Source organism: Taudactylus pleione, unplaced genomic scaffold, assembly GCF_031769625.1.
Source record: "Taudactylus pleione unplaced genomic scaffold, aTauple2 ptg000537l, whole genome shotgun sequence".
Classification (NCBI taxonomy): domain Eukaryota; kingdom Metazoa; phylum Chordata; class Amphibia; order Anura; family Myobatrachidae; genus Taudactylus; species Taudactylus pleione.
In genome coordinates, this window is record NW_028284939.1 from 2954129 (window position 1) to 2981936 (window position 27808).

The 27808-nt window shown below is 45.5% G+C and overlaps 1 protein-coding gene and 1 long non-coding RNA gene across 4 annotated transcripts in view; one reads left to right on the plus strand and one right to left on the minus strand.

Moving 5' to 3' along the window:
• Positions 1 to 1346, plus strand: part of LOC148500962 (uncharacterized) — a 46452-nt gene extending 45106 nt beyond the window's left edge. Inside the window, exon 3 of the long non-coding RNA XR_015870098.1 lies at positions 564 to 1346. This is a non-coding gene — a long non-coding RNA (uncharacterized LOC148500962). The remainder of the gene's footprint in view (positions 1 to 563) is intronic.
• Positions 1 to 27808, minus strand: part of LOC148500961 (ninjurin-1-like) — a 99541-nt gene that overhangs the window by 56882 nt on the left and 14851 nt on the right. For all 3 annotated transcript variants that reach the window (XM_088451115.1, XM_088451116.1, XM_088451117.1), the window contains exon 3: positions 16649 to 16801. In XM_088451115.1, the coding sequence (XP_088307241.1) occupies positions 16649 to 16801 (153 nt within the window). The remainder of the gene's footprint in view (positions 1 to 16648; positions 16802 to 27808) is intronic.

A 27808-nucleotide genomic window follows, 5' to 3' on the forward strand; every position in this document is an offset into this window, starting at 1 on the left:
TAGCAGTGTGTATGTCGTTATTTTATTTGTATGGTTCCATATAAAGTCAATGTTTTCTTTCTCCCACGCCAGCTGCCAGAAGGACACTGAATGTTGTGACAAGAAAGGACGGTCAGAACACGGCCAAATATGGCTTTAAGACAGGGCATTAATTTTTATGCAAAGTATGTATGATATATATATATATATATATATATATATATATATATATATATATATATATATATATATATACACACACACACAGTCTCCTTCATAATTCCTTTTTCCTTTACTTAGCGGAAATGTGAATAGACAAGAAAATTAGTTGTATACACTAAATCAATGTGGCAGCTCAGTTCCAAATACGTATGGCTTAAAGACTAAATAGCACAAGGGAGGAAAAACAAATGATAGCATAACGCATTAAGCCATGATCAGGGGGATGGGTTGCCATCTGTTATTAGTAGCTGTGGTACACATTGAACTTGACAGAGGCAGATCAAATATCACATGAAATTACAGAATGTGAAGCTACAGAATGAACGTCTTATACGACTGTAACTTTTTTTTTTTTACCTCAGACAGCCCGAGTATAGGACCAAGAGGACATGGACGAAATAGTGATACGAGGCTTCGCTTAAGTCAAAGTAATGCTTTTGTGACTTTCCATTTGCTGTAGTGAATGGAACGAGACAGTAAATTTGCCTAAGACTGGTGAAAATTACTTTACTACAATTGGTGGCTGTGGATTTCTGCCAATTTCTGTTATCTGTACCCTGTTATCAAAGAGTGTTACTGACACAGAGGCGGCAGCCATTTTGTGTGTTGAACCGATGTACTTGAGACCACAGGAGCCAATGAGATTACAGAGCTTGTTTGTGACCAATCTTCACAAGACAGACATTCTTAGCACACCGATAAGCCGTATGCTCATGAATATTGATTTAGCGCACCAAAATTTCTACCAGCAATGGGCCCAATCTCCAAAAAAGCTACCAGTTATGGGTTTACAATTATTTCAGGACCCCAGTCCAGAAAAGGAAATGTCATGGCATTCATACATTTCATGGCAAGTTACTGTCACACTATTCGCCGCTTGCCAGGGCTACCTGTGTCTTAAGTACAACGCTATACCCCAAAGCAGTACAAATAGCCGGAGTTGTTCATTGCACAGTGTCATTATTCTGTGAAAGTCTGTCCCATTTCACTGCCATCATGGATCACAACACAAACTCACTTGTTAGCAACAAAACATGATTAAAGCAGATTGTTTTACCTATTTCAGTTGTTTGCACATCACACAGAAAACAATAGGAAAACATATTTGTTACTAAGTTGTGTTTGCCCTCAGCACATGCTGCATATTCCTGTCTCCTACAGTATCTCCACCGACATACATCATTATGTCAGCTCCCTGTCGGCAAACATGGAAATAATAAAAATGTGATAAATCGGGAAATGCCTAGAACACATTTTTTTAAATCAGTGATTTAGGTTATAGATTTAGCCCTCGTTTACATAGACAGAAGGGAGAGCGAATAGGGGTTTTATTTCCAATGCTGCACTGGATTTACAAGGAGGACAGTTCACCTAAGACACAAACGGACAATAGGACCTGATTCAGGCTTTCACACAATTGCACAAGCGTCGGAGCCTACATACCCAACTGTAAATGCGTCAGAGCCTACATACACAACTGTACATGCGTCGGAGCCTACATATCCAACTGTACATGTGTTGGAGCCTATATACCCAACTGTACATGCGTCAGAGCCTACATACCCAACTGTACATGCATTGGAGCCTACATACCCAACTGTACAGGTGTCAGAGCCTACATACTCAACTGTACAGGTGTCAGATCCTACATACCCAACTGTACATGCGTCGGAGCCTACATACCCAACTGTACATGCGTCAGAGACTACATACCCAACTGTACAGGTGTCAGATCCTACATCCCCAACTGTACATGCGTCGGAGCCTACATACTCAACTGTACAGGTGTCAGACCCTACATACCCAACTGTACATGCTTCAGAGCCTACATACCCAACTGTACATGCGTCGGAGACTACATACCCAACTTTACATGCTTTGGAGCCTATATACCCAACTGTACAGGTGTCAGATCCTACATACCCAACTGTACATGCGTCGGAGCCTACATACCCAACTGTACTTGCATCAGAGCCTACATACCCAACTCTACAGGTGTCAGAGCCTACATACCCAACTGTACATGCGTCAGAGCCTACATACCCAACTGTACATGCGTCAGAGCCTACATACCCAACTGTACTTGCGTCAGAGCCTACATACCCAACTCTACAGGTGTCAGAGCCTACATACCCAACTGTACATGCGTCAGAGCCTACATACCCAACTGTACAGGTGTCAGAGCCTACATACCCAACTGTACATGCGTCAGAGCCTACATACCCAACTGTACAGGTGTCAGATCCTACATACCCAACTGTACATGCTTAGGAGCCTACATACCCAACTGTGCATGCGTCGGAGCCTACATATCCAACTGTACATGCGTCAGAGCCTACATACCCAACTGTACAGGTGACAGAACCTACATACCCAACTGTGCATGCGTCAGAGCCTACATACCCAATTGTACATGCGTCTGAGCCTACAGACCCAACTGTAGATGCGTTGGAGCCTACATACCCAATTGTACATGCGTCGGAGCCTACATACCCAACTGTACAGGTGACAGAACCTACATACCCAACTGTACATGTGTCAGAGCCTACATACCCAACTGTACAGGTAACAGAACCTACATACCCAACTGTACATGCGTCAGAGCCTAAATACCCAACTGTACAGGTGTCAAATCCTACATACCCAACTGTACATGCGTCGGAGGCACGGAGCCTACATACCCAACTGTACATGCGTCGGAGCCTACATACCCAACTGTACATGCGTTGGAGCCTTCAAACCCAACTGTACAGGTGTCAGAGCCTACATACCCAACTATACAGGTGTCAGATCCTACATACCCAACTGTACAGGTGACAGAGCCTACATACCCAACTGTACATGCGTCAGAGCCTACATACCCAACTGTACAGGTGACAGAGCCTACATACCCAACTGTACATGCGTCGGAGCCTACATACCCAACTGTACAGGTGTCAGAGCGTACATACCCAACTATACAGGTGTCAGATCCTACATACCCAACTGTACAGGTGACAGAGCCTACATACCCAACTGTACATGCGTCAGAGCCTACATACCCAACTGTACAGGTGTCAAATCCTACATACCCAAGTGTACATGCGTCGGAGGCTCGGAGCCTACATACCCAACTGTACATGCATTGGAGCCTTCAAACCCAACTGTACATACATTGGAGCCTACATACGCAACTGAGAGCTTTAAAGGGTGAGAGTTATATGACTCTTAATCGCATCTCTATCTGCTGCTGAGTGGGTGTAACTAGGCGCTTGCGCACATGTAGAATAAGTGTTCCATGGGTGTGCTGACAGAATAGAGGGTCATTCATAGGCGAGCTTCTGCAGTGATCCGTCCAGCTTCTTACTCATCTCTTGTGCCAAGGAAAAAGCTGGTGCAAATGCACGCTGATGATAATGGCAGCCACTTTTACTAGTGGTTGGATGGGCGCGGGGCAGTTGCATAGATGAGGGCGTCTCTGAATACAGATGCAGATCCACATTTATTTACAGATGCGGAAATCAATTGTGATGATAAAACAAGAAGTAAGCTACTGTGGCATTCATTTATTATACACAGGGAGGAGGGTTTGGGGCAACAATGGCCTTCATGCAGGGATAGGTCCTGATTCGGAGTCGGGGGTAGCATCATCTTTTTGCTGGAAGGGGAGCACTTTGTTATCTCCTTTCGTTACATTCTGGGCTGGAGTCGCGTCACTGGCGCAACCTCTGACCTGTATTCTTAGTGCGCTATTGTGCATGCCCAGCGTCTCAGCGCATCTTCTTAGTCTGTCCTCCATTGTGAGAGGATGTGCCCCTAAGTGTCTGTGCCCACATAACTTGCTGTGTGCCGGGGATTGTGCTATATGCTCTACAGCCCCACTGTGTCACCACTGATTACTGTTAAAGGGCCACTTCCACCATGTACTGTATATACAGATGTGTGTTACGCTATCTACGCACACCACCCGCTTTAACCCTGACGTTCCTGGCTGGATCTGTCTTGCTGTTAAATGTGCATGGCTGCATTAACCCTGTGTTGCCCCACATCTTGTTATCTGCCGTTTAATAAACCAGCAAACCTGGTTAAGTTATCTGAAGTGTGGACTGACCTTCATTGCACGCTGCTGACACCCATCACACCATAGATTCCGGTGATGCAAACAAAGCCCTTCCCTTGTGGGCATCCGTGCATATGATTATGCAAGGACTAAGATGCCCACCTTGAGTGCCTGTAGACCCTGTAATAATGACGGTACGTCTTTAGACGCCACTATCGGTCAGACTATAGAAACTAGCTCCAGCCCTAGTACGGCCTCCTATGCAGGGCCGGCTCTAGGGGTGTTCAACCTGAGCGGTCGCACAGGGGCACCACCCATAGAGGGCGCACCCCTCTCCAACATCCCGATTTCAGCGGGACAGCACTGTCCCGCTGTTCCACCCATGGGCCGAAGTGGCCGGCGGGTGGTGAAATCGGGAGGTTGGGGACCCCCACCGCCACAGCTGTGCCGGCGGTGCCGGAACCCGGAGACTCGGCATCCATTCAGTGACGATAGAAGGCTGGGGGAAGCACAGCTAGTGAGGCTCCCCCCAGCCTGACGGTATTTGGAGGCGGACACGCCTCCTAATAACATCACTTAGGGGGCGTGGACTATGGTAATTAGGCCATGCCCCCATTTTTGTAGTGCGCTCTGGAGGGGGCCGGCACAGGGTGCTCCGACCCCTGGAACTGGTCCTGCTCTTATGTCAGCGGCTGTGAATCTGTGTACTGTACGAGTCGATATCACTGACACACCCACGACACTCCCATAAAACGCCCATGAGATGGACCATTTTTGCGCACATTAATAGCCACCTCCCAGTGGCGTAACTAGGGTATTTGGAGCCCAGGGCAAATTTGAAAAGGGAGCCACCCCCCCCCCGATGACGGTAAAAAAATGGGCGCGGTCACTTAAAAATGGGGCTTGTCAACATGACACACCCCTTTATTTTCATGCTGAACATTCCTATCCATATGCACCTTAACCCCAGTAGTACCCCTTTTACAGTACCCCCAGTATGCAGTTGTGGTCCCTCTTATACAGCCCCCAATTAGTTCCCCTTACTCAGTACCCCCAGTAGTGGCCCCCCCAAATGCAGTGCCCCATGTAGTGTTCCCCCTTATGCAGTGCCCCCAGTAGCAGTCCCCACAATGCAGTACGCCCAGTAGCGGTATCCCCTTATGCAGTGCCCTTTATATAGTGCCCCCAGTAGTAGTCCCCCACCCCTATGCAGTGTCCTTTATATAGTGCCCCCAGCAGTAGTCTACACTACAGTGCATTGTAGTTACCAATCTGGTACATTACTATGCATGCACTATCAGTATTTACTATATATATTTGTAAAGGGACCATGCACTTTATAATGGTTAGCCAAGCCCCTGTGGAGGCTGGTCACTCACACCCCATAAGCATGGGCCTCTACTACTGTATTCCCCTGGTGGGCCCTTCATGGCCCAGGAGGACACTGCATGTGCTGCAAGAGAGCTTCCGGAGTTTTGTGCTTGCGCAGTTGTAAAAAAAATAACTTGACTTAGAGAAAAATCGGCATTAGGGCCTTAGGGCCATATTGAATTAGAGGAGAAAAGTACGAGGTCGGACTTTTCCCCGTCGTCGCAGGTTTTCCTGGGGATAAAGTATCGGGCGCGTGCCTGCGTATCCCCGTATCGAAAAGTCCTGTCACTTTTGGGAAATCAGCCTGTCACCCCCCAAAAGATGGTCTGACATCGGGGATCACTATGGGTACCCCTAAATTGGCCTGCTGAAGGTATTTGGGGTTTTCAAACGGTGTCGGCAGGTGCTTTTCTGCGTCTTTGAAAATGTGGTGAAGAATAGCATTTAGCAACATTTTTCTGGGAAAACAACTAGTCTCATCAAATTTTGGGTACATGAAAATGGGTGCAAGCATATTTTAAAGTCTCTAAAGTGAACTTTGAAAATTCTTCAAAAATCCACCTGCTGCAACCAACCGCATTCTAAAAAACACCTGTCGCATACCTGTGTCAATTTCGCTAGTTTTTAAGTTTGTCATCCAACTTTTTTTTTTTTTGCCCCCAAAATAAAACCACTTTTTTGGGGTGTCCTATGCTACTTTTTATTTTTTTTTGACACAGGTGACTTGGGGACATTCCAAGGGCTGCAGGGTACTTTTTTAAAGTCTGCACCCCAAAACCCCAATTCTGCACCTTTTTTCGCCACCTATTCTATGGTGAAAAGTTATCGCCGTTTTTTTACAAAGACTTTTTGCACATGCGACCTTTGAAACTGAATATGGGGAAAAGTGAAAATGGTGAAAATCACGTCATCGGCGATAAATTATCGACGATAACTGACTTTTCGCTTCTGATTGAATACGGCCCCTAGTGAGGGTACAGAGGAGGACGCGCAGTATTTCTATGGTATCAAACCTCACTTCTGTCTTTCTCCAAATCAGGAGGTAGAGTGCGAGACAGAGGGAACGGCAGCATTAAATGAAAAATATTTTCTTGGACCTCACACTAAATCAGCCTGCTTTCACTTTTAATGACGGCAAAGATTTAAAATTCCAATTTGGTAACATTATAACATGCTTTTTATGGCAATGAAACGGCAATTTATCTCTGAAAGAGTTTGGCAGCCTGTTAATGAATGGAGGGGTCTCGTGATATAATTCTTTATAAAACTGAGTAACAGATTTTAATGTCCCATCTAGAATCATTACACTATGTAAGTATTATATTTACTGTCATTAATGCAAGGTCTATTTATGGCTAATTACATTAGCATCGTGCCAATTTGCCCTTTTTAATTTCACTGAGATTTCTAAAGTATGCCGAGATAATTGATTTTGTTGTAAACTAGCGTAATACATCTTTTTTTTTTTAAATCTTAAAAAAAATATTAATTTAATATCTTAGGTACCGACATCTCTCAGATATAATTCCTTACGTGTAACAATGTACATGGTCTAATACATTGCAGTATTCTCACATTTGTTTGGTTTAAGATAAAGTTGTTTTTTTCTAAGAATTAGTAAATTTAGTCTTTGAACTATTTAATTATGAGTTCAAGTAAAGGTTAGCGAGAGAGAGGTCATTGAAAGAAATTAAGGCCCTGATTCAGAGCCGGACGCTCTGACCAGAGCACTCGCTCTGAATCAGGGCCCTCCTCCATTAAAATGGAGCATCCTCCTGGACGCTCGTATAGCTGTGGGTCACCACCCACAGCATATACGAGCGTCCAACAAGATGGTCGCGATGGTCTTGACTAGTGATGTCAGTGGGGCCGGCTTCAGACGGTAGGCGTTCCCATGGGAACGCCTCCGTCTGGCAGGCACGCCCCCGACACACCCACCAAAGGGGGCGTGCTGTCAATCAACATCGACAGCACGCCCCCTTTGGTGCGAGACCCGGAGCAATGGAAAGTCCTTAGCTCGCCGGGTCTCGCGCATGCGCACGACGGAGCTCCCTCCGTCGTGCGCATGCGCAGTGGGGAACATCGACCCACTTACAAGCGTACTGCCGCTCGCGAGTGGGTCTGAATGACCCCCTAAGTTCAGGAAGAGAGGGCCTGATTCAGAGCTGGACGCTCTTTGTGAACGCTCGCTCTGAATCAGGGCAACCTTTTTTTTTTTTTGGTTCGGCCTCCATGCCCTCTCTCAGGTGCACTATCTTATGTCTCTATTTATCCCTAGCATCTCCTGGCCTCCTCTATCTCTTCCCTGGCCCTTCCCCACGAGGCCATGGCCTTCTCTCAGGTGCACTATATTATGTCCCTATTTATCCCCAGCATCTCCTGGCCTCCCCTATCTCTTCCCTGGCCCTTCCCCATGAGGCCATCGCCCTCTCTCAGGTGCACTTTATTATGTCCCTATTTATCCCAGCATCTCCTGGCCTCCCCTATCTCTTCCCTGGCCCTTCCCCATGAGGCCATGGCCCTCTCTCAGGTGCACTATATTATGTCCCTATTTATCCCCAGCATCTCCTGGCCTCCCCTATCTCTTCCCTGGCCCTTCCCCATGAGGCCATGGCCCTTTTTCAGGTGTCCTTATTTAAAAAATGGCACCAAAAAGTCTAGTTAGGGCTCTGTGCCTTCACATTGCTTCAGCGGCGAGAGGTGGTGAAATGACGGTTAAGCCCAGAGGCTGAAGAATGACTAGATTCACCCCTTAATCCAATCACCATCTACTCATAAGTGAGATGGACAATAAGATAGTGAGCAGATAACTACTGAATATATCTTCTGGGAACAATAACATTTCTGCATTTCCTCTCTCAATAAAATCTGCCAGATATGAGCTGTTAATTAATCTGTTAATAGCCTTGTGGTTATTAGCATGTTTTCTCGGCTTACAGACGAAGCGGGACGAGGGGAGGACGTGAGGGGTGTACATTGCATCAGACGGGTGCGGTGTCTCCCCCCTTGTTTTAGACAGTGAGGAAGATGAAAGCAGACAGACCAATTACAACAGACCCTCATTCATAGAATTGTAAATGTCTATAATTAGGTTCATGATAGGCCACGTAAGCTTAAATCCAGCAGCTCGCAGGCACATACTGCATGATATTTTCATTATTATTTTGTGCTGGTGGTGTCCTCAGTGTCGGCAGAGTGGGGGTCTCTGACGTGTCCTCAGTACGTGGAGCAGCAGTGCAGGGGGGCGGCAGTGTCGACAGTGGTGGTGTCAGCATCGGGGGATGCTGCCAGTGGGGGTGCCGGCAGTGTTGGCAGCAGGGAGTGCCAGCGGGGTCAGGCAGCGGGGGATGGCGGACGCCATCTTCTTTTTCTTCTGTGTGTATTTTCAATGGGCTTAACGCTGATTGGCTGAAAGCCATGCCAGATGGCTCTCTCAGCCAATCAGCGTTAAGCCTGCTCAATACAAAACCTTGCGACCCGCCAGCGGGGTCGCGAGGTTTTGCCTCAGGCGAGGGATCTGGGGCAGGCAGGGAGATCGCCCCGGCTCCCCGAAATTTGGGTGGGTTTGGATCTCTGAGATCCGAACCCGCTCATCTCTAGTTTCAAAGTGTATGGTCGCTCTTTGCCCTCATGCGATACTTCTGCAAACTAGTGCATAGGTCTACAGATGGGTGGGTCTGCAAAGAGGTGGAAAAAGAAGCACTGTGCAGATGTGGGCAAAATGCCACCTCCTACAACTTTAGAATCACCTCTGGGAGACGTGGCATGTGACCACGCCATCTTTATTGTGTGCACATCGCTGCAAAGCGCTGTGGCAGTGTTGGGAGTTACGGTGAGCGCGTAATGTCACAAAAAGAGCGTTACCATCTGGTGTCTGCATTGCTGCATGCTCACAATGTAGCCTTCATGTCTCTAAAACAAGAATCACAGCTGCAGAATTGTCACGTTTACAACTGATTATGGCAGGAGGAGAGTGTAACTGTGTAGAACAGGGGGACGTCGCCAGCGCACTCCCAGGAATTGTACCGTTTATCTTGATTTAAGTTGGTGTTTCCAGCACACACAATTATGCATTCTGTATTTGCACGGCTAGTCGCATTTAAAGACTGCAGAAATATTTAGTTGCTAAATCATGCCCAGGGGGAACAAAGACTAGATTATTTAAATGTACTTATGCCTCTCAACTAAGCCTTTATAATTGGTTCAGCATTACGAGTACATGTGTAAAACTGGCAATCAACCATTGTCTAATTATACAGTGAACTGTAAGTGATTTAAAACCCTCCGCGATAACCTGTGTCATTTTATGCTCGGATGCAGTAAATGTCTGCGTCAGCTGATTGAAGTGTTTATGTATATAGATGTTCTATGCATGAGTCTGAAGGTAAAGTAAACCTATTTTTTTTATTTCAGAGTACAATGTAAAGTCTGTCTTCATCAAGATAAATATTTAAGAGATGCTGCATTTTTATGCATTGCTATAAGCCGTGTTTTATGTTTGTCACTTGCTGTTACTGCAGATCTTCTCCTGAAGAGCTTTTTCTAGAGCTTTTTTGGGACCCAGGAAATGCTGTACTCTGCTTTATACTTTCTGAGAGTCCAGCTGGAGTATTATATAGAGGGACTGGTTCTCAGTTGGAACCGAAGCAATAAAGAGACCTTGATGCACTGCAGGCAGGGGTGATGTAACATGGGCAGAGCATGCCTACCCTCCCGATTTCCCGGGAGCCTCCCGAAGATCGGATGATGCTCCCGGCTCCCCGGAAAGGCAGGCAAGCCTCCCGGCAGCCGCCGACCCCTCCTGCCTCACCCCCCCCCCGCGGTTGTATATGAGAGTCCCCCACAGCGGAGAGCGATATGCGCTCGCCAGCGGGTCTGAATCAGGCCCTAAGTCTACTATTGTGTCTTTCCGAGTGGGCTCCCTCACCAATTGCTGGAGGTAGGCTCCCTCATAGGAGCTAAGTAGGAGACTTCTGTTTCCCACCATGTCACTCTTCACAGTACAGACAAGATGTCCCCTGTAGTGAGCTTGGCAGTCATCTTGAGACAGGGCATGAAGCCTCCCTGGGGAACAGGAAGATAGGAGTCTGTATGCAGTACTGTACTCCTCTTTCAAGAGGTTATACTGTATATGCAGTGATCCCTATTGTTAAGGATAAAGGCCAGGATGTACTAAAGGAAAAAGCGGTAAAAACCCCGTTTTGGGGGTTTTTACTGCATTTTCTTATGTACTAAGTCCCAGCCAACTAAGTCCCAGCCAACCTATTTTCAATGCAGAGGGTAACGACAGGTTATCTGGTGTTACCCTATAGAAGCCTATGGGCTTCTTATCGAATCCCGCTCCCCGTCGCTTCACCGCAGCCCAGCACCTCTCACTGCCGGCCCCACTCACCTCATTCTCCTGGGTCACCCGACGCCTTGTGCAGGGAGGAGGAGGAGGAGGAGGAGCCCGGGACTTCCTGCAGAGTTCACAATAATTGGACTATAAAAATAGGAGGGGGAGGAGACCACCTCACCCGGCGTCGGGAGCTTCACAAAGGGCAGCTTTTATTGCAAGAGTTGTCCTTTGCGATTAGTAATTTTGCGATGACTGACGGGATGCACACCGCAAGGTCAGTACATCCCGGCCAAAGAAACAATCCCATACCCTATATTTGTATAAATCTTGTGATATATAACAGCTTTTAAGTTGGGGCATATTATTTTTTTATTCAACGTGTCTTGATACTACTTTTCTGTCATATCAGTTTCAGTATTTATCATTAGCTCAGTTCCTTAGTTCGTATTATAGGGGGATATTTACTAAAGTGAGAGTTTTTAGAAGTGGAAATGTTGCCCATAGCAACCAATCAGATTCTAGCTATTATCTTATAGAAGATGCTAGATAAATGTTAAGTAGAATCTGATTGGTTGCTGCAACATCTATATATTGTAAGCTTGCGAGCAGGGCCCTCTAACCTTTATGTATGTCTTTTACGTGTGTCTTGTATGTATGTATGTCTGTCTGTCTTTTACAACCCAGTAAAATGTTAATGTGGATTCGAATTGTAAAGCGCAACAGAATTTGCAGCGCTATATAAGAAACTGTTAATAAATAATAATCTCCAATTCTAAAAACCCGCACTTTAGTAAATATATCCCGTTAGTGTTATTGGAAGTTTTGAAGGGACGTACCACTAGTCCATTTCCGGAACTAGTAGCTTTATTCATTTATCTATTCATATTTTACAATATATTTTATTTTTATTATAGATCTGTTTTTAGCTCCTGGGGATTTTTCATATGTGCTTTCATTTAATAGCCTGTTAGCCAGACTTACTACAAACGAGAACAGACAGAGGAGAGGAGCGTACTGTAACTATGTAATGCAAAGTAGAATTTTACAAGTATCACACCAGACAGATTAATATAACGGAGGTTTGGGCTAGAACCGACGGCACATAAACTTCAAGTCAGGGATAGAGGGGTTAATAAAGTTAAAGATGTTTGTTTGACAGCAGGTAGGCAGATGTGATAGGGCGATAGGTTAGGGGGCGTGTTATATGAGAGGGTGTGGTGATAGGATGAGAGGTTAGGGGGCGTGTTATGTGAGAGGGTGTGGTGATAGGATGAGAGGTTAGGGGGCGTGTTATATGAGAGGGTATGGTGATAGGATGAGAGGTTAGGGGGCGTGTTATGTGAGAGGATGTGGTGATAGGATGAGAGGTTAGGGGGCGTGTTATATGAGAGGGTGTGGTGATAGGATGAGAGGTTAGGGGGCGTGTTATGTGAGAGGGTGTGGTGATAGGTTGAGAGGTTAGGGGGCGTGTTATGTGAGAGGGTGTGGTGATAGGATGAAAGGTTAGGGGTGTGTTATATGAGAGGGTGTGGTGATAGGATGAGAGGTTAGGGGGCGTGTTATGTGAGAGGGTGTGGTGATAGGATGAGAGGTTAGGGGGCGTGTTATGTGAGAGGGTGTGGTGATAGGATGAGAGGTTAGGGGGCATGTTATATGAGAGGGTATGGTGATAGGAAGAGAGGTTAGGGTGCGTGTTATGTGAGAGGGTGTGGTGATAGGATGAGAGGTTAGGGGGCGTGTTATGTGAGAGGGTGTGGTGATAGGATGAGAGGTTAGGGGGCATGTTATATGAGAGGGTATGGTGATAGGATGAGAGGTTAGGGGGCGTGTTATATGAGAGGGTATGGTGATAGGATGAGAGGTTAGGGGGCGTGTTATGTGAGAGGGTGTGGTGATAGGAAGAGAGGTTAGGGTGCGTGTTATGTGAGAGGGTATGGTGATAGGATGAGAGGTTAGGGGGCGTGTTATGTGAGAGGATGTGGTGATAGGATGAGAGGTTAGGGGGCGTGTTATATGAGAGGGTGTGGTGATAGGATGAGAGGTTAGGGGGTGTATGTGAGAGGGTGTGGTGATAGGTTGAGAGGTTAGGGGGCGTGTTATGTGAGAGGGTGTGGTGATAGGATGAAAGGTTAGGGGGTGTGCTATATGAGAGGGTGTGGTGATAGGATGAGAGGTTAGGGGGTGTGTTATATGAGAGGGTATGGTGATAGGATGAGAGGTTAGGGGGCGTGTTATGTGAGAGGGTGTGGTGATAGGATGAGAGGTTAGGGGGCGTGTTATGTGAGAGGGTGTGGTGATAGGATGAGAGGTTAGGGGGCGTGTTATATGAGAGGGTATCGTGATAGGATGAGAGGTTAGGGGGTGTGTTATATGAGAGGGTATGGTGATAGGATGAGAGGTTAGGGGGCGTGTTATATGAGAGGGTGTAGGAAATCTACTGTTGAAAATCTGCCTCTTTGAATTTGATCTCCCACCCTCCCTCCCCTATTGTGTCTTGTGTCGGCTTTATTTCATAGCAGGGAAAGACCGGCAATATTGAAGTGTCCATCTTGCAGCAGTAATAGCGGTGTGCACTGATAGGCTGATTTCACCCTATTGGGGTCAGCGGCACCTCTCGACCGAGCAGGATGAATGGTGCATTGGCATGGGTGTTGGGGCCGCATCACTTGCTCTGAAAGGAATAGTTGGCCCTTGCAAGTTTTAAGATCACACTTGCCCTTGTCTGGGATAGTTGGCCCTCACAAGTTGTGATATACTTTTGGCCTAAGACAAGTGGACGCTGGTTATTTGCCGTTCTTTCTCCTGCCACCATACCTACCATTGTAACTAAATAAAGCTGATCAATTAATTTAAACGGCATAACTTGGTCTCATGTCTTTATTTTAGTTAAGTTTAGTTTAAGTTTATGGGCAACATCTATCATCTGACGATAGAAAGTTTATGGCTTATAACCTTCATAAAAAAAACTGGGAGATCACTTTCTGGTCATTATCAGGTGCAGTCATTTATTTGATTCCTGCACTGTGGGCCTGATTCATCACGGATCGCAAATGTTGCGTACAGCGCTTGCGTATGCATTGCAGTGCGCAGGTGTGAAGACTTCACTTCGATCACACTGCGATCGCAGTGACTACAGAGACCCATCGCAGAGTGATTGACAGGAAGTGAGCGTTTGGAGGTGTTGACGGGGGTGGTCTGCGAAACGCAGGCGCGTCAGTGTGTTTGAGCGCCGTTACAGGGGCGTGCATAAATTAGCCACTGCCATGGCATAGGCAGATTGAGCTTTCACTGTGTACGATGAGGTTGCAAATTCTGAGTAAGGTCAGACCTGTTGTAGTTGTGCGTGAGTCTCCGATGGTGCTCGATGTTACCGATGGTTTTGAAGACTTGCAATGTATTATGGATGTGAGTAAGGGGAAGTGGGCGTCCTTATGTTAGGCTGCGATGGCATAGCGATGTGATGTCACTATAGATTTGCTCCGGGAAAGCTGGCTCAGGTCCTTTCTAGGGACAGAGGAATCAGCTGAAACCTTAGGGCCTGATTCAGAGCCGCTCGTTCGCTCCGAGCGATGTTTGCCCAACTGTGCATGCGTACGGATCGTTATACGCATGCGCGAACCAGTCAGTGCGGTAGAAATTAATGTGCTCGCAAAATAGCAAATGCCTGATAATTTGAGTGACAGAAAGAGGCGTATGTGGGTGGTAACGGGGGAAGGTGCTTGAAAACGGGGAGTGGAGATCCGAACGCAGGCGTGCTTAAAGGTCAAAACGGGCGTTTTATCGGTGTGCATAATTAAAACAGCAGCGTCATTGACCACGTCACTGGGTTATTTTATAGTCAGAACTGCTCGCAAAATTGTGGTAGGAAAAACCAACCCCAAGAATAGCGAGTGGTTCATACCCTGGTCGATGTACTCGATTAATCTAATAAATAACGGACATGACGTAGGATGCGAGCGGCCAGGGGGCGTATTTTTTCAAAAAACGACCGCAAGTTTGGTTCGCTCGTTCAGACCTAGAGGCGTAAACAGACCGCAAAGAGCAAACGGTTGATTTGAATAGCCACCCCTATTTTCTGGACAAGCGAGCGCTAATTGCGTCCGGCTCTGAATCAGGCCCTTAGCTCCTTGCTAACATGTATCTATTATCAACTGCTATTGTAGTTACTAATTGATCAAGGTTTCTGCTAGCGATACAAATTATCGGTGACCAATTAGAATCTTTGCTGACTCCTAAATGTCTCTCATATCAAAAAGCAGCAAAAAAAAAAAAAGTGAAAAATAAAATTTGGTGCGCCCCTTAGCAACATTTTAAGGGGCTCCTTCCCCCTTCTAGAGAGACCCCGGTCTTCACAGCAGCTGTTTATTTTATGCCCCATAGTAGTGCCCTAGTTAATGTTATGCCCCATAGTAGTGCCCTAGTTCACATTATCCCAAACAGTGCCCCCAGGTCATGTTATGTCACACTATAGTGCCCCAATTCCAATTTAACAATGCATCACATTGTACTGCTGCCAGTACACATGCAATACAGTACCCTCAGGTCACATTATCCCACACAGTGCCCCCAGGTCATGTTATGCCATACTATAGTGCCCCAATTCCAATTTAACAATGCATCACATTGTACTGCTGCCAGTACACATGCAATACAGTACCCTCAGGTCACATTATCCCACACAGTGCCCCCAGGTCATGTTATGCCATACTATAGTGCCCCAATTCCAATTTAACAATGCATCACATTGTACTGCTGCCAGTACACATGCAATACAGTACCCTCAGGTCACATTATGCTACACAGTGCTTAGCTGGGAACCTGGTAGACAACTTTATCACCTGGGTGCAGTTGAATCAGACCCCAGGGGTGGGTCTCCTAATCCTCCCCCCCTGCTCCCACTATAGCTACACCCATGGGTGTAAACCACTCCAGTCTTGAAAGGCTTAAAAGGCATATTTATCAAATAAAATTTGTGTGATATTCCATGAAAACTGCTGTTTTACGGTGATCCCCTCAAATGCACAAGAATATAAGAAGAGGGGACCACAGAACATAACTACCATGGGCCCTCCATTTTTTACCGCAAAGAAGCCCCCATAAGTTTCTATAGGTGTTTCTAACTTTCTAGAGGTCCTGCTCAATGGTCAGATGTAACACGCTCTGAATATGAAGCGTTCCAAAGCTTGGCCCTGGCACCTGAAGCCATCTTCGGATGGCGTTAGCCCATAATAGCTTATGGGTTACTCTAACAGATTTTTTATTCAGAGAGGGATCTCTAGATAACACTTCGCCGGCCCTTAGTGACGCACACACAAGCCGACAGCCGCGCATGCACAGTGCGCTCATCGTGTCCAAACCCATGATAGCAGCAGTTATCACTATGCTTCTAGCCCATCACCAGGACAGGGATTTTTTAGGAAGCTCTGTCCTGGCACCCTAACAATAAAAGTGCCTGCTAAAATATTCATTGTCACCTTCCGAAGTTGGGGCATAATTACTACCTCCCAACTGCATTAAAAATGAGGTTGGTGATACCTATGCCCCTAAGGAACGCTAGTAAAGAAAATGTTACCAATGGGTTAATACAAAATGGATAATAAAGAACAAGCACAGATCTGAATCTCGCCATTGCCGTGACTATAATTATTCCTAATAGCTGCACAGAAATAATGCCATTGGGTTAAGACGTAAGGACTCACCAGTAAGGTAAAGAGGAAATAATAGCATGGCGTCTCGGGCCCCTCCTGGAGTAAGTGCTTCATCTGAGAGGCGTTGGCGGTGAAAAGCGCCATGTCCAGAAATCCTTGGGCCAATGTCTTTGTTCTGGCAAAGGTATTAATGTTCCTTATTACCTGCAGGAATATTGAAGGCTTAGCGAATTGTCCCCATCAATAATTCACACGCCACATTCTTTCTCGTATTAGCAAAAATGTTTGTACCCTGAGGTCCTTAGTTATGGAGAAGCTTCACCAGCTGTTCCTATCTGTTTTATAGATGCATTGTTACCTGATGCTCCCTGTATAATACAGTTTTATTGGTAAGGTAATTAGACTGCTCTATCCCCCTCTCCATGTGTCTTACTCCCATACAAAAAAATAATAGGCAGTGTAAAATGTTTTTATTTAATGCTCCGGATTCAGGGGGAGATGTATCAAACTTCGGAGAGAGAAAGTGGAGAGAGATAAAGTACCAACCAATCAGCCCCTAACTGTCACTTTACAGGCTGTGCTTGAAAAATGACAGAAACTGATTGGTTGGTATTTTTTCTCTCTAGACTTTATCTCTCGCCAAGGTTTGAAACATCTCCCCCTATGAGAGGTGCTGGCTGTGTGATCAGTATTGTGTGATCACTATTGTGTGCCCAGCTTCCTGAGCTTCATCAGTATGACCCATGGGGTAAGAGAAGAGAGGTCTAGGAAAGTAGGTGAACTATACACTGAAACACACAAACTATGGGGGAAATGTAGCAAACTGTCTGAAGAGTGGAGACGAGGGTAACTGGAGAAGTTACCCATAGCTATCGGCTTCTACCTACCATTTTGTAGAATTTGCTAAATAAAAGACAATTACGAAGCTGAGTGGTTGCTATAGGTAACTTCTCCACTTGTCTACCTTATCCACTCTAGAAAGTTTGCTACATTTCCCCCTCATTTTCTTAGGGGTGTGGTATAACAGATAGACAGTTCAAAGGTTGGCAATGTCTAGATAGACACCATGGGGTAAATTTACTAAGATTCAAGTTTGGTTGAGATGACCATCTCGGGTGAGTTTAGGCATGTTTTTCATCTTGCAAATTTACTAAAGACAAACTCGGGTGAGTTTGGGAGAGAGTTCTTTAATCTCACTCGTAAAACTCGGGTGAGATTGCATACTTGAATCTTCTCACCATTGGGCAAACTCGGGAGTACTTTTCATGAAAATTATGCATCTTGCAAATTTAACTATAACTCGAGATTTCAATCTCGGGTGAGATTAAAGCAAACTCGTTGAGAAATTGAAGTTTCAAACACTCCACCTCCTGCGCTGCGAGTTTGCCAGAAACCTACACAGATCATTGTGAGTTGTGCATGTTTCTGCATGTATAGTTAATGTATAGTGTATATATTTAAAAAAATGATGTGGGGTCCCCCCCCCAAAAGTTATTAACAGCCCAGGACTGGTCAGCCAGTCCTGGTTCCAAAAAGTACGGGGAACAAAATGAGTAGGGTTTCCCCGTAGTTTAGGAACCAGCACCTGGTTGCAGGGCCAATGCTGGTTTTTAATATAGGGGGGAAAAATTGTGTAGGGCTACCCCTATATTTAAAACCAGAACCGGATCCAAACCGACCGGGGTGCAATGCCACAGCCAGGAGAACCTATTACCGGCTCTCGATGGCCAAAACATTCGCACCCTAAGCCAGTCTGGCCAAGCCGAGAATTTCAGGGGAGGTGGGGGCCCCCACAAGAAGGGGTCCCCCCTCTCCCGAAACCCCAGGCTTGGTCTGAAGCCCGGGGCTCTTCTCTGCACCCCTGGGCTGTGGGTACGGGGGTAATAATGTGTTAAACAGTATTAAACTATTGTATTTTACAGTGGAACTACAGGTGCCAGCATGCCAGGCGGCTGACACCCATACCCCCACTGTAAAATAAATAGTTAAAAAACCACAATACTCACACACCGTATCCAGTAAAACTGTTTTACATACACATAACCCACTCACACATACTTACCTCTGCCAGCTGGTATGTCCAGTTCTGTCATGTAGATTCCACAGATGTACCTGGGAAAAAGATCCCATACTCACCTCCATCCTTGCGCCGCTCTCTGTAGCATCCATAGCATCCACGTACTTGGCAAAATAAGAAAATGACTTATGCGGGGTGCAGGGAAAAGCCCCGGGCTGCAGACCAAGCCTGGGGTTTCAGGAGAGGGGGGATCCTTTTTTGGGGGGTCCCCACCTCTCCTGAGACCCCCGGCTTGGCCTGACCGGCTTGGGGTGAGAATGCTTTGGCCATCAAGACCTGGTAATAGGGTCTCCTGGCTGTGGCATTACACACTGGTCGGTTTGGGTCCTGTGCTGGTTTTAAATATAGGGGAACCCCTACACAATTTTTCCTTCCCTATATTTAAAACCAGCACTGGCCCTCTATTCGTTTTGTTCCCCATAATTTTTGGAACCAGGACTGGCTGATCAGTCCGGGGCTGGTTATGCTTTTGGGGGGGACCATACATATTTTTTTTTTAGAATTTAGCCCTTCTTTAACAGGTAAAATACAGAAGCAGCCTTCACATATCTCACTGATATGTGCAGGTTGCTAGCTTGGGAGAGTTTTGCAGAGAGAAAACACTGCAATCGTGGGTGACTAATCTCATCTAAACTTGCAACTCTGAGCGCTCGCAAGCGGGTCGATGTTGCCCAAGTGCGCTTGCGTACGATGGAGGCGGCTCCGTCATGCGCATGTGCGAGACCCGAATAACGACGGCCAAGCCATCGTTATGGGTCTCGCACCAAAGGGGGCGTGCTGTCGATGGTGATTGACAGCACGCCCCCTTTTGTGGGCGTGCCGGGGGCGTGGCTGCCCAGACAGAGGCGTTCCCATGGGAACCCACAGCTATGCGAGCGGCCAGGAGGCGGCTCCAAACAGTAAGAGGGAAGGCCCTGATTCAGAGCGAGCGCTCTGTCAGAGTGTCCGGCTCTGAATCAGGGCCTCTATTACCAAGTCTGAATCAGGCCCACAGTACATATACAGCAGCTAACTGTTATTTAACCATCAATTAAACTTTTATGTCACTATTTTTGTTTAATTTATTTCAGACGGGAAATTAATCTATTCAACGTCATTAGAGAGCAGTTTGGGTACACGTTACATTTAGCGTAAGGTGCTTTGTATCAGAAGCTTGCTTTGAAGAGACTTCATAAGGAATCACTGATTAAGTATTGTTATGCATAACACAGCAGCACCTGCATCATAAAGAAGCTTTAAGCGTGGCTCCGGCTTCCCAGTGATTACAATCATTTTGCATAATGCATTTTCCTGCCCTCTGTCAATAACTGTGTGTTTGAAAGGGGGCAAGCTATGCAATCTGCTGCAAGCCCCGTATACGTGCTGCACCCCCCCAAATGAAGTATAAATGTGTAGCTTTATGAAAACACAGAAGTTATGTGTAATGATTCTTGTGCTGTTTATTAAACTAGATTGTCAGGATTAAATCAGTATATTGAGGGCTGGCGGGGTGCCCTCGAATTGCTGTCTGCTATAAATAAACCTGGATTTGATCAAATCATCAGGATGATGCTATACGTATGAATAATATTTCAAGTTTACAGTGACTTTGAGTAGTATTGATGATCTATGTGTCCACAAAGTACTGAGCAAATAACATTACAGTGGAAAACAACTTGATTTATCTGTTCAATGGGCCCAGATTCATCATGGATCGCTACTGCGATAGCGTACGCAGATGGACGATTGTTGCGTACTGGGCATGTGTATGCACCGCAGACCGTGAGTTAGCATTGCGATTGCTCTGAGTTCACCTACGCAGATACAAAGACTTTGCAGGCAGAGAGGCAGGATGTCAGCGTTTGGGGGTGGTGACGGGGGAGTGGTCTGTTTGAAAGCCGTTACTTGGGCGTACATAAATTAGCCACTGCGACAGCACACGCGGCTTTAATTACTATGTGTGACGACAGTTGTAATTTCTGAGACAGGTCAGGGCTGCTGTAATTGTGCGTGAGGGGCCGATGCTAATCGATGGTACCGATGCATACGCAGGACTGCAAGGTATTACAGATGTGCGAAAGCGGTATTGGGCGTCTCTATGCTGGCTTTGGATGTCTCTATACTAGCTTTAAGATTGCAGTCATTAGCACAGGGGCGTATTTATAATAGGTTCAGGGTGTGCAGGCCACATGGGCCCCTGTGTCCAGGGGGGCCCGCACCGCACACCCTGCACCCATATTAAACCTACCTCTCCGGAGTCCCACTTCAGCGCCGGTGTCTGCGCTGTAAACCGCGGCCATTTTCCCGATGGATCTGCGCATGCACTGTAGACTCTGGGCACACTCTATCCCAGAGTCTATAAGTGCGGCGCTGGCCACACACCACCAGACAGAGAGGAGGGGGCCCATGACGGAAACTGCACGCGGGCACCATACTCTATAGAAACCCCCCCGCATTAGCAGCATAATCGCAGCTGCGACCGCAATAGCGATCCGTAGCAAATCAAGTCCAATGTTTCATTATATTTTTTCATGTATTAATAGAATACATCTTATATGCACACAATGGTGTTATATTTTTTTAACCCTGTCTAAGTATAGTCTACAAACTTCATTAAGCAATATATAGGGCCTATTTACTAGAGCGCAATATAAGTGCAAATGTGTGACCTAAAGCTGCATCTTGCTGCATTATTGCACGTGTCTTGCACTTGCGTAACACTCTGCTACCTAGAGAGCTGTTGCAGGTGCATTACAGAAAGTGCACGGAGACACAAGTTAGCCACGCCCCTTTGAAATTCATTTTTTTTCTATGGTTGCCAATATGTTAGCCATAATAAGTAACTTTTGCATGTACATAAACCGGGTGTGAGTTAGAAGAAGATGATTGTTGCATCCTAGCTGCGCACACAGGAATATGCAAGGTTTATCATTGCAATGTACATATGTCAGGATTGGTGCAGCAGAAAATACAGGTGAATTTGCCTGATGTACGCTATTCCGATCATTACGGAGTCGAGCGATTATTAGTAAACCGTTCATGCGGCCAAGTCGCCATATGCATGCGTCAAGGTGCATCACCGTAGTTGCTCGCAGTGACTATTTATTCACAATATGATTAACACCCAGGGTACGTTTGTGGGAGGTAACGGGGAGTGTCAGCAAAGAACACAGGCGTCTCGCGTCCATTTCAGGGGCGTGTCAAATCCTGCAACTGCCGTCATCCCATACGCACAGGACATGGCTCCGATGTCTCAATTCCCACGTCCATTTTGCGGGACCATAGACTCACTCAGGGGACTGCGACAATCAAATGATCTGCGAACGATGATGCATCTTTGTATTGAGATGCTGCGACTTTTTAAGGCAGATTTTGGGTTGGCAAAGCCGCAGGCTGGGGTTTCAATACACCTCCTGGCGGCTGTGACCTTTGCATATTTTTTCGCATCGCAGCTGCATAAAATGATGCAGCAGCATCAGCATTAGCGCACAACCCTGCATCATGCCCTGTAATCGCCAATGTGTAGATGCATCTTTGCTGATACACAGAAGGGACATTTCAGCATTCAACACTAAGGGGCATATTTACTAAAGTGCGGGTTTATAGAGGTGGAGTTGTTGCCCATAGCAACCAATCAGATTCTACTTATCATTTATCTAGCACCTTCTAGAAGATAATAGCTAGAATCTGATTGTTTGCTATGGGCAACATCTCCCCTTATAAAAACCTGCACTTTGGTAAATATAACCCTAACTAACTAATAAATCCCATAGGGTAAATGGAAGGACCCTTCTATGCTGCTAACACTAGTGTTCATTAGTGGTACTGCACTTTTTGAAAATAAAAAATGTTGTCTAGGCACCATTAAACCTCACCTTACCTAGTGATGGTCATTGACCACCGACGGTCGATGGTTTTGCCATTGATGGTGTAGATCCAATGGTTCTTTTTTCTTTCTTTGTCCGGCACAGAGGCATTGCCCTTGCACCCGTACCCCGCTCAGTCCTGTCCCCTTCTCTGATTGTAAAGCCGATTAGGCCTTCCTCTGTTCAGTCCCACCTCCTTCTCTTATTTGCCTACTGCCCGAATGCCCATCGATGGGTAAAACCATTGATGGTTTCCCATCAATGGTTTCATGCCATCAATGCAGAGCACTGATGTCACCATCAATGCTGACCATCGATGGTGACCCCTTCAATGGCCATTACTATCCCCTACCATTAATGCAAGTATATTTTCCTACTGTATATTAAATTGGCCATGCATAGGCAGATGTGGACAGTTAAATACCAAATCCTAGCGCTCTTCCCAACGCCTGTATTTTTCTATATTCCTTGTTTTTTTATTGCAGTTTTGAGCATTTCAGGAGAAGTCTGTAGTTGCCTTGATGCTAATAATGTAGTAATGTTCCTGGCACAAGACCGCAGGCAGTCTCTTATATTCACTGATCTGTGCCTTGGTGAGATGATGGAAAGCGCCCTGGGGCTGAAATATTTATATACCAATAAATGAAACTACAATCTGTTCTTTGTTTAATGTAAACTTACCAGAGGGAAAAAAACAGTAATGTATGCTGGAGCGCTTACCTAAATGTCTACTGTACTTTATATGCTGCAGAGAGAATCTATAATGGATACTGCTTTGTGGGTTTTCATAGTTGTTGGAAGAGGACGTCATATGACCTGTCCTGAAGTCATGTGACACACTATGAATCTTTTAATGGTGATTTAACTAATACTCCACAATCATCTCATTGCTGTATCATATTAGAGGGATTAAATAGTGAATTGCAACTCTTACTGATGACTTCTATCGCATTTCCCCGAGCCCCTTCCTCAGTTTAGCAAATGGCTGGGGGGTTGTGATTAGACGTCTGCAAATTGCCCACTTTTTGGTTTTGCCATTTGGAAATTCCAGTTTAAACCAAGTAACCAATTCTCTAAATTGCTGAACAATATATACAAGCATGCCTAGAATTAAGTGGGATGGCTACGGGATGCCGGAGCTCGGGATTCCGGTGGGCAAAAGGCAGACACCAGCATCCTGATAGGGTTAGGACACCAACAACTGTTGGTAGGTATCCTAACCCTCCCCCTCTCCCTACCCTACCCCTAACCCTCTCTCCCCGGTGCCTGACCCTAACCTCCCCCCCAGTGCCTAAACATAACCTCCCCCTCCCCACACCCTAAACCTAACCCTCCCCCCCTAGTGCCTAACCTTAACACTCCTCCTAGTGCCTAACCCTAACCCAAACCCTAACCCTCCCCCCAACCCCCTCTACATACCTTTGGGATGCCGGCACCGGAATTCTGACGGGTGGTGGAGGGTATTCTAAGTGCCGACATCTCCTGCATCAGGATATTGAATGTGGAACCCCCCTTTACCCTGTAAAGGGACACCAGGTTACTGACTCCCATATTGTATAATGTACCCACCATTAACCTCTCTCTAAGTGGTGTACCATTTTCTATCAGTTCCTCCACCCAAGTATCTAACATAAGTCTCGGCCTACTTGGGAACACCCTATGATGTGTTGTTTTGGCTGAAGTTCCGTATTCCAAAAACAACCCTGCTCCTAGGTATACCTAGGCTACCATCTCATCTGACCCCTCTCTTCATTCTCCCAGATAAACGACAATTAGATTTTAAATGAAACTTTTTTCTTTTATATTTGCACAAACAGGCAAATAGATATAGATATGTTTTCATCTGAACAGTGAATAACTTCATACAGATAAGACAACAATAATGAAATTAATTCTTAGAAATAATATTGGAGGGTCTTGTAGTGGCTTCTTAGTTTGGGAAGTATACAGCAAGCCCTTGTATCACTCTCTGCGGATAACTTAACTATAACTCTTCTCTCCTGGGTATAGTTTAATTATTATTTAAATCTGCAGAGAGCACCAACAACCTAGAGTGACTGTCACTAACATGTTCACATAACAGTAATAATGTACATAAGAAGATATAAGCTTAGTCTGCAGTAGGTAAAGGTCCTGGCTATGAGTTATTATTCTCTTATAGAAGGTTTCTGAAGTTGTTACAGTGGCTACAGAAAGAGTTACTTTGTATCCTTTGCTCCTGCTGCACAAGTAAAAGTATCTAATTGATACAACAGTTTCCGATTATGGCTGTTATGAGATTCTTGAATATCTTCAATCAACTGTGCAGAAAAGACTATAAATAAATATAAGTGCACTTTAAAGATTTAAATGGCTATCTCTGTGTCCCAATATCATTACAGTAGTGACAAGAAGAAGGTAAGTTTATATTATATATATTATTGACTTTTAAATATTATATTTCCTTGAGAATATATGAATTATATTTATCTACATATCACATATTGCCATAACCCTTAACCAGGGTTACACTCTCCACCTGATAATCTGTGAATGATACAGGTTTATCATCCAGATTATCACTTAACCAACCTCTATTGGCCACTGTCATTACTACTATTGAATTCTCTTACTTTATCACTGACACATCTGTGACTTCCTCTAACCACTATACTCACTCGATAAGTGAGTTTCCTCACTTTTTCGTTCATATTTTAAAGAAGTAGAACATCAATCTACTCTCCCCTACATTTTTCTTAGGGTGGTCCCCCTTCTATCTACTCCTCAGGTTCAGCCCACATGGCTCCCGGCTATAATCTACTCCCCCTACTCTGTGTTGCATCCGTCTCTCACAATATTTATGTACCGGTCATGACTACTTCCCCATATTCTCCTACTCTCTATGAGACTATGAGAGCACGGCTATCTCCGTCTCTCAATATAAATACCGGTCATCTCTACTCCTACTCTGCCATACCATGCTATAGCCGGTCCCCATAACTCCTTTACTACATTCCCTGTCTCCCTGAGACTCACTTATCAAGTGAGTATAGTGGTTAGAGGAAGCCACAGATGTGTCAGTGACAAAATAGGAGAATTCCCCAGTAGTATTGACAGTGGCCAATAGAGGTTGGTTGAGTGATAATTTGGATGATAAACCTGTATTATTCACAGATCATCAGGGGGAGAGTGTAACCCCGGTTAAGGGTTTCGCAAATATGTGATATGTATATAAATATTATTCATATATTCTCAAGGAAATATATTATTTAAAAGTTAATAATATATATAATATTTGATTGCAATTTATGTATAAAATCTTTAAAAATATGTGTACTTGGGGGAATGTGTAATGCTGTCACTGTACAGTAAGGGTTAATTTGCAGGTGTGGTTACCTGCATACACCCCTAAATAAATACATATTTAGTGAATGGATGAGGTAGAAGGGGGAGGAGTCCCGTGGTAAGCACAGGGTTAGCACTGGCATGGGCACTGGGCAGGAAGGTGAAATAGCTTAGTGCTCTGAGAAAGTGCCAGAAGCTAGGGCTCATGCTGCGTGAGGGTCGTGTGGCCAAGTGAGTGTGGGATATAAATAGAATGGCCGGCGGCTCTGCCAGCCAGTCTGGTGTTCCCTCCCTCCAGTGCCTGCCCCCCTGTTGCCCGAGTGGTAAATGAGCAATGCTGCCAGGCGCAGGGGGTGGAGCTGGAGAGGGAGCTGCAGCGATAGGAGGCTGGTGGGCAAGGAAACTCTCCCTACCTGAAAGGCAGCATCCGGAGCGGCTATGTGTGACCATGGAGCCCAGCGGCAGTCAGAACAGCCTCCTATAGGGCAGTTGTCAAAAGGACCCAGCCAGAGGCAGTGACAGGAAGCGTAGGTGTCCCGTTGACACATGGAGCAGAGCAGCACTCATTATACCGCTGTCAGCCTGTGTTCAAGGAGAGGGGGTTTGGCCAACCCTCAGAGGTGGAGCCGCAGCAGCAGGGTGGCCAGTGTAGCAGCTGAATCCAATGGTCAGCAGCAGATCCTGGCAGGACAGCTGATCAACGATAACACAAGCTGGCTGCAGCTATCACAGTTGATGAGTGGAGTTTAGGTAGTGACAGCAGCGCCCCCTACCTTAGTGACTAAGTTCTAGCACTGCACACCCATAATTATTGGCAGTAGCAGTACAGATTATAGGGGCAGTTTAGACATTTTCCTGAGAAAAGACTCTGCACCCAGCACCTCTATTGCAGCTCGTTACCATAAAGAAGGCTGTAATATTAATAACAATCACCAGGAGAATAATAACACTTATATAGCCTTCAGTCTTAGAATGAACTTGGGGGAGCCTATTTTAGGCAAAGTTATAGAGAAGAACTTGGTGCTGGCTACTTCTTGGAACACAAGTAGCAGAAACTTACCTTCTTCTTGTCATTACTGTAATGATAGTGTTTCACGGAGATCGCAATTTAAACCTTTAAAGTGGACTTATATTTATTTATAGTCTTTCCTGCACAGTTTATTGAAAATATTTAGGACTCTCATAACAGCCATAATCCAAAACTGTTGTATCAATTAGATACTTTTACTTATGCAGCAGGAGCAAAGGACACAAAGTAACTATATCTATAGCCACTGTAGCAACTTCAGAAACCTTCTATAAGAGAATATTAACTCATAGCCTGGACCTTTACCTACTGCAGGCTAAGCTTATATCTTCTTATGTACATTATTACTGTTATGTGAACATGTTAGTGACAGTCACTCTAGGTTGTTGGTGCTCTCTGCAGATTTAAATAATAGTTAAACTATCCCCAGGAGAGAAGAGTTATAGTTAAGTTATCCGCAGAGAGTGATATAAGGGCTTGCTGTATACTTCCCAAACTGCAAGATCCTCCAATCTTATTTCTAAGTATTAATTTCATTATTGTTGTCATATCTGTATGAAGTTATTCACTGTTCAGATGAAAACATATCTATATGCATGTGTGTAGGAGAAGTGTATGTGTTCACATGTATTTTCTAAGTGCTCCGGTATTTTGTGATATGATCGGGGTAGGGGTCCCTCTCCTGGGGTAGGTGGACACCTCCTTACACACAGCAGCCAGGAAACAGCACTCCAGTTGTGGGTTTTCATGCAAGCTGGTTGGCACCAGTTTTTATTATGCAACATCAATAGTCAAATAAACCAAACATAAAATAAATCCTAGCCCGGCTGGGCACTAACTAGACAGGTAATTTCCTCTCTACAAGTGGCAAGGCCTACTACCTCACCACAAACACACCACTTTCAAAAGGTCACAGTGTCTCTGAACAAACCTCTGTG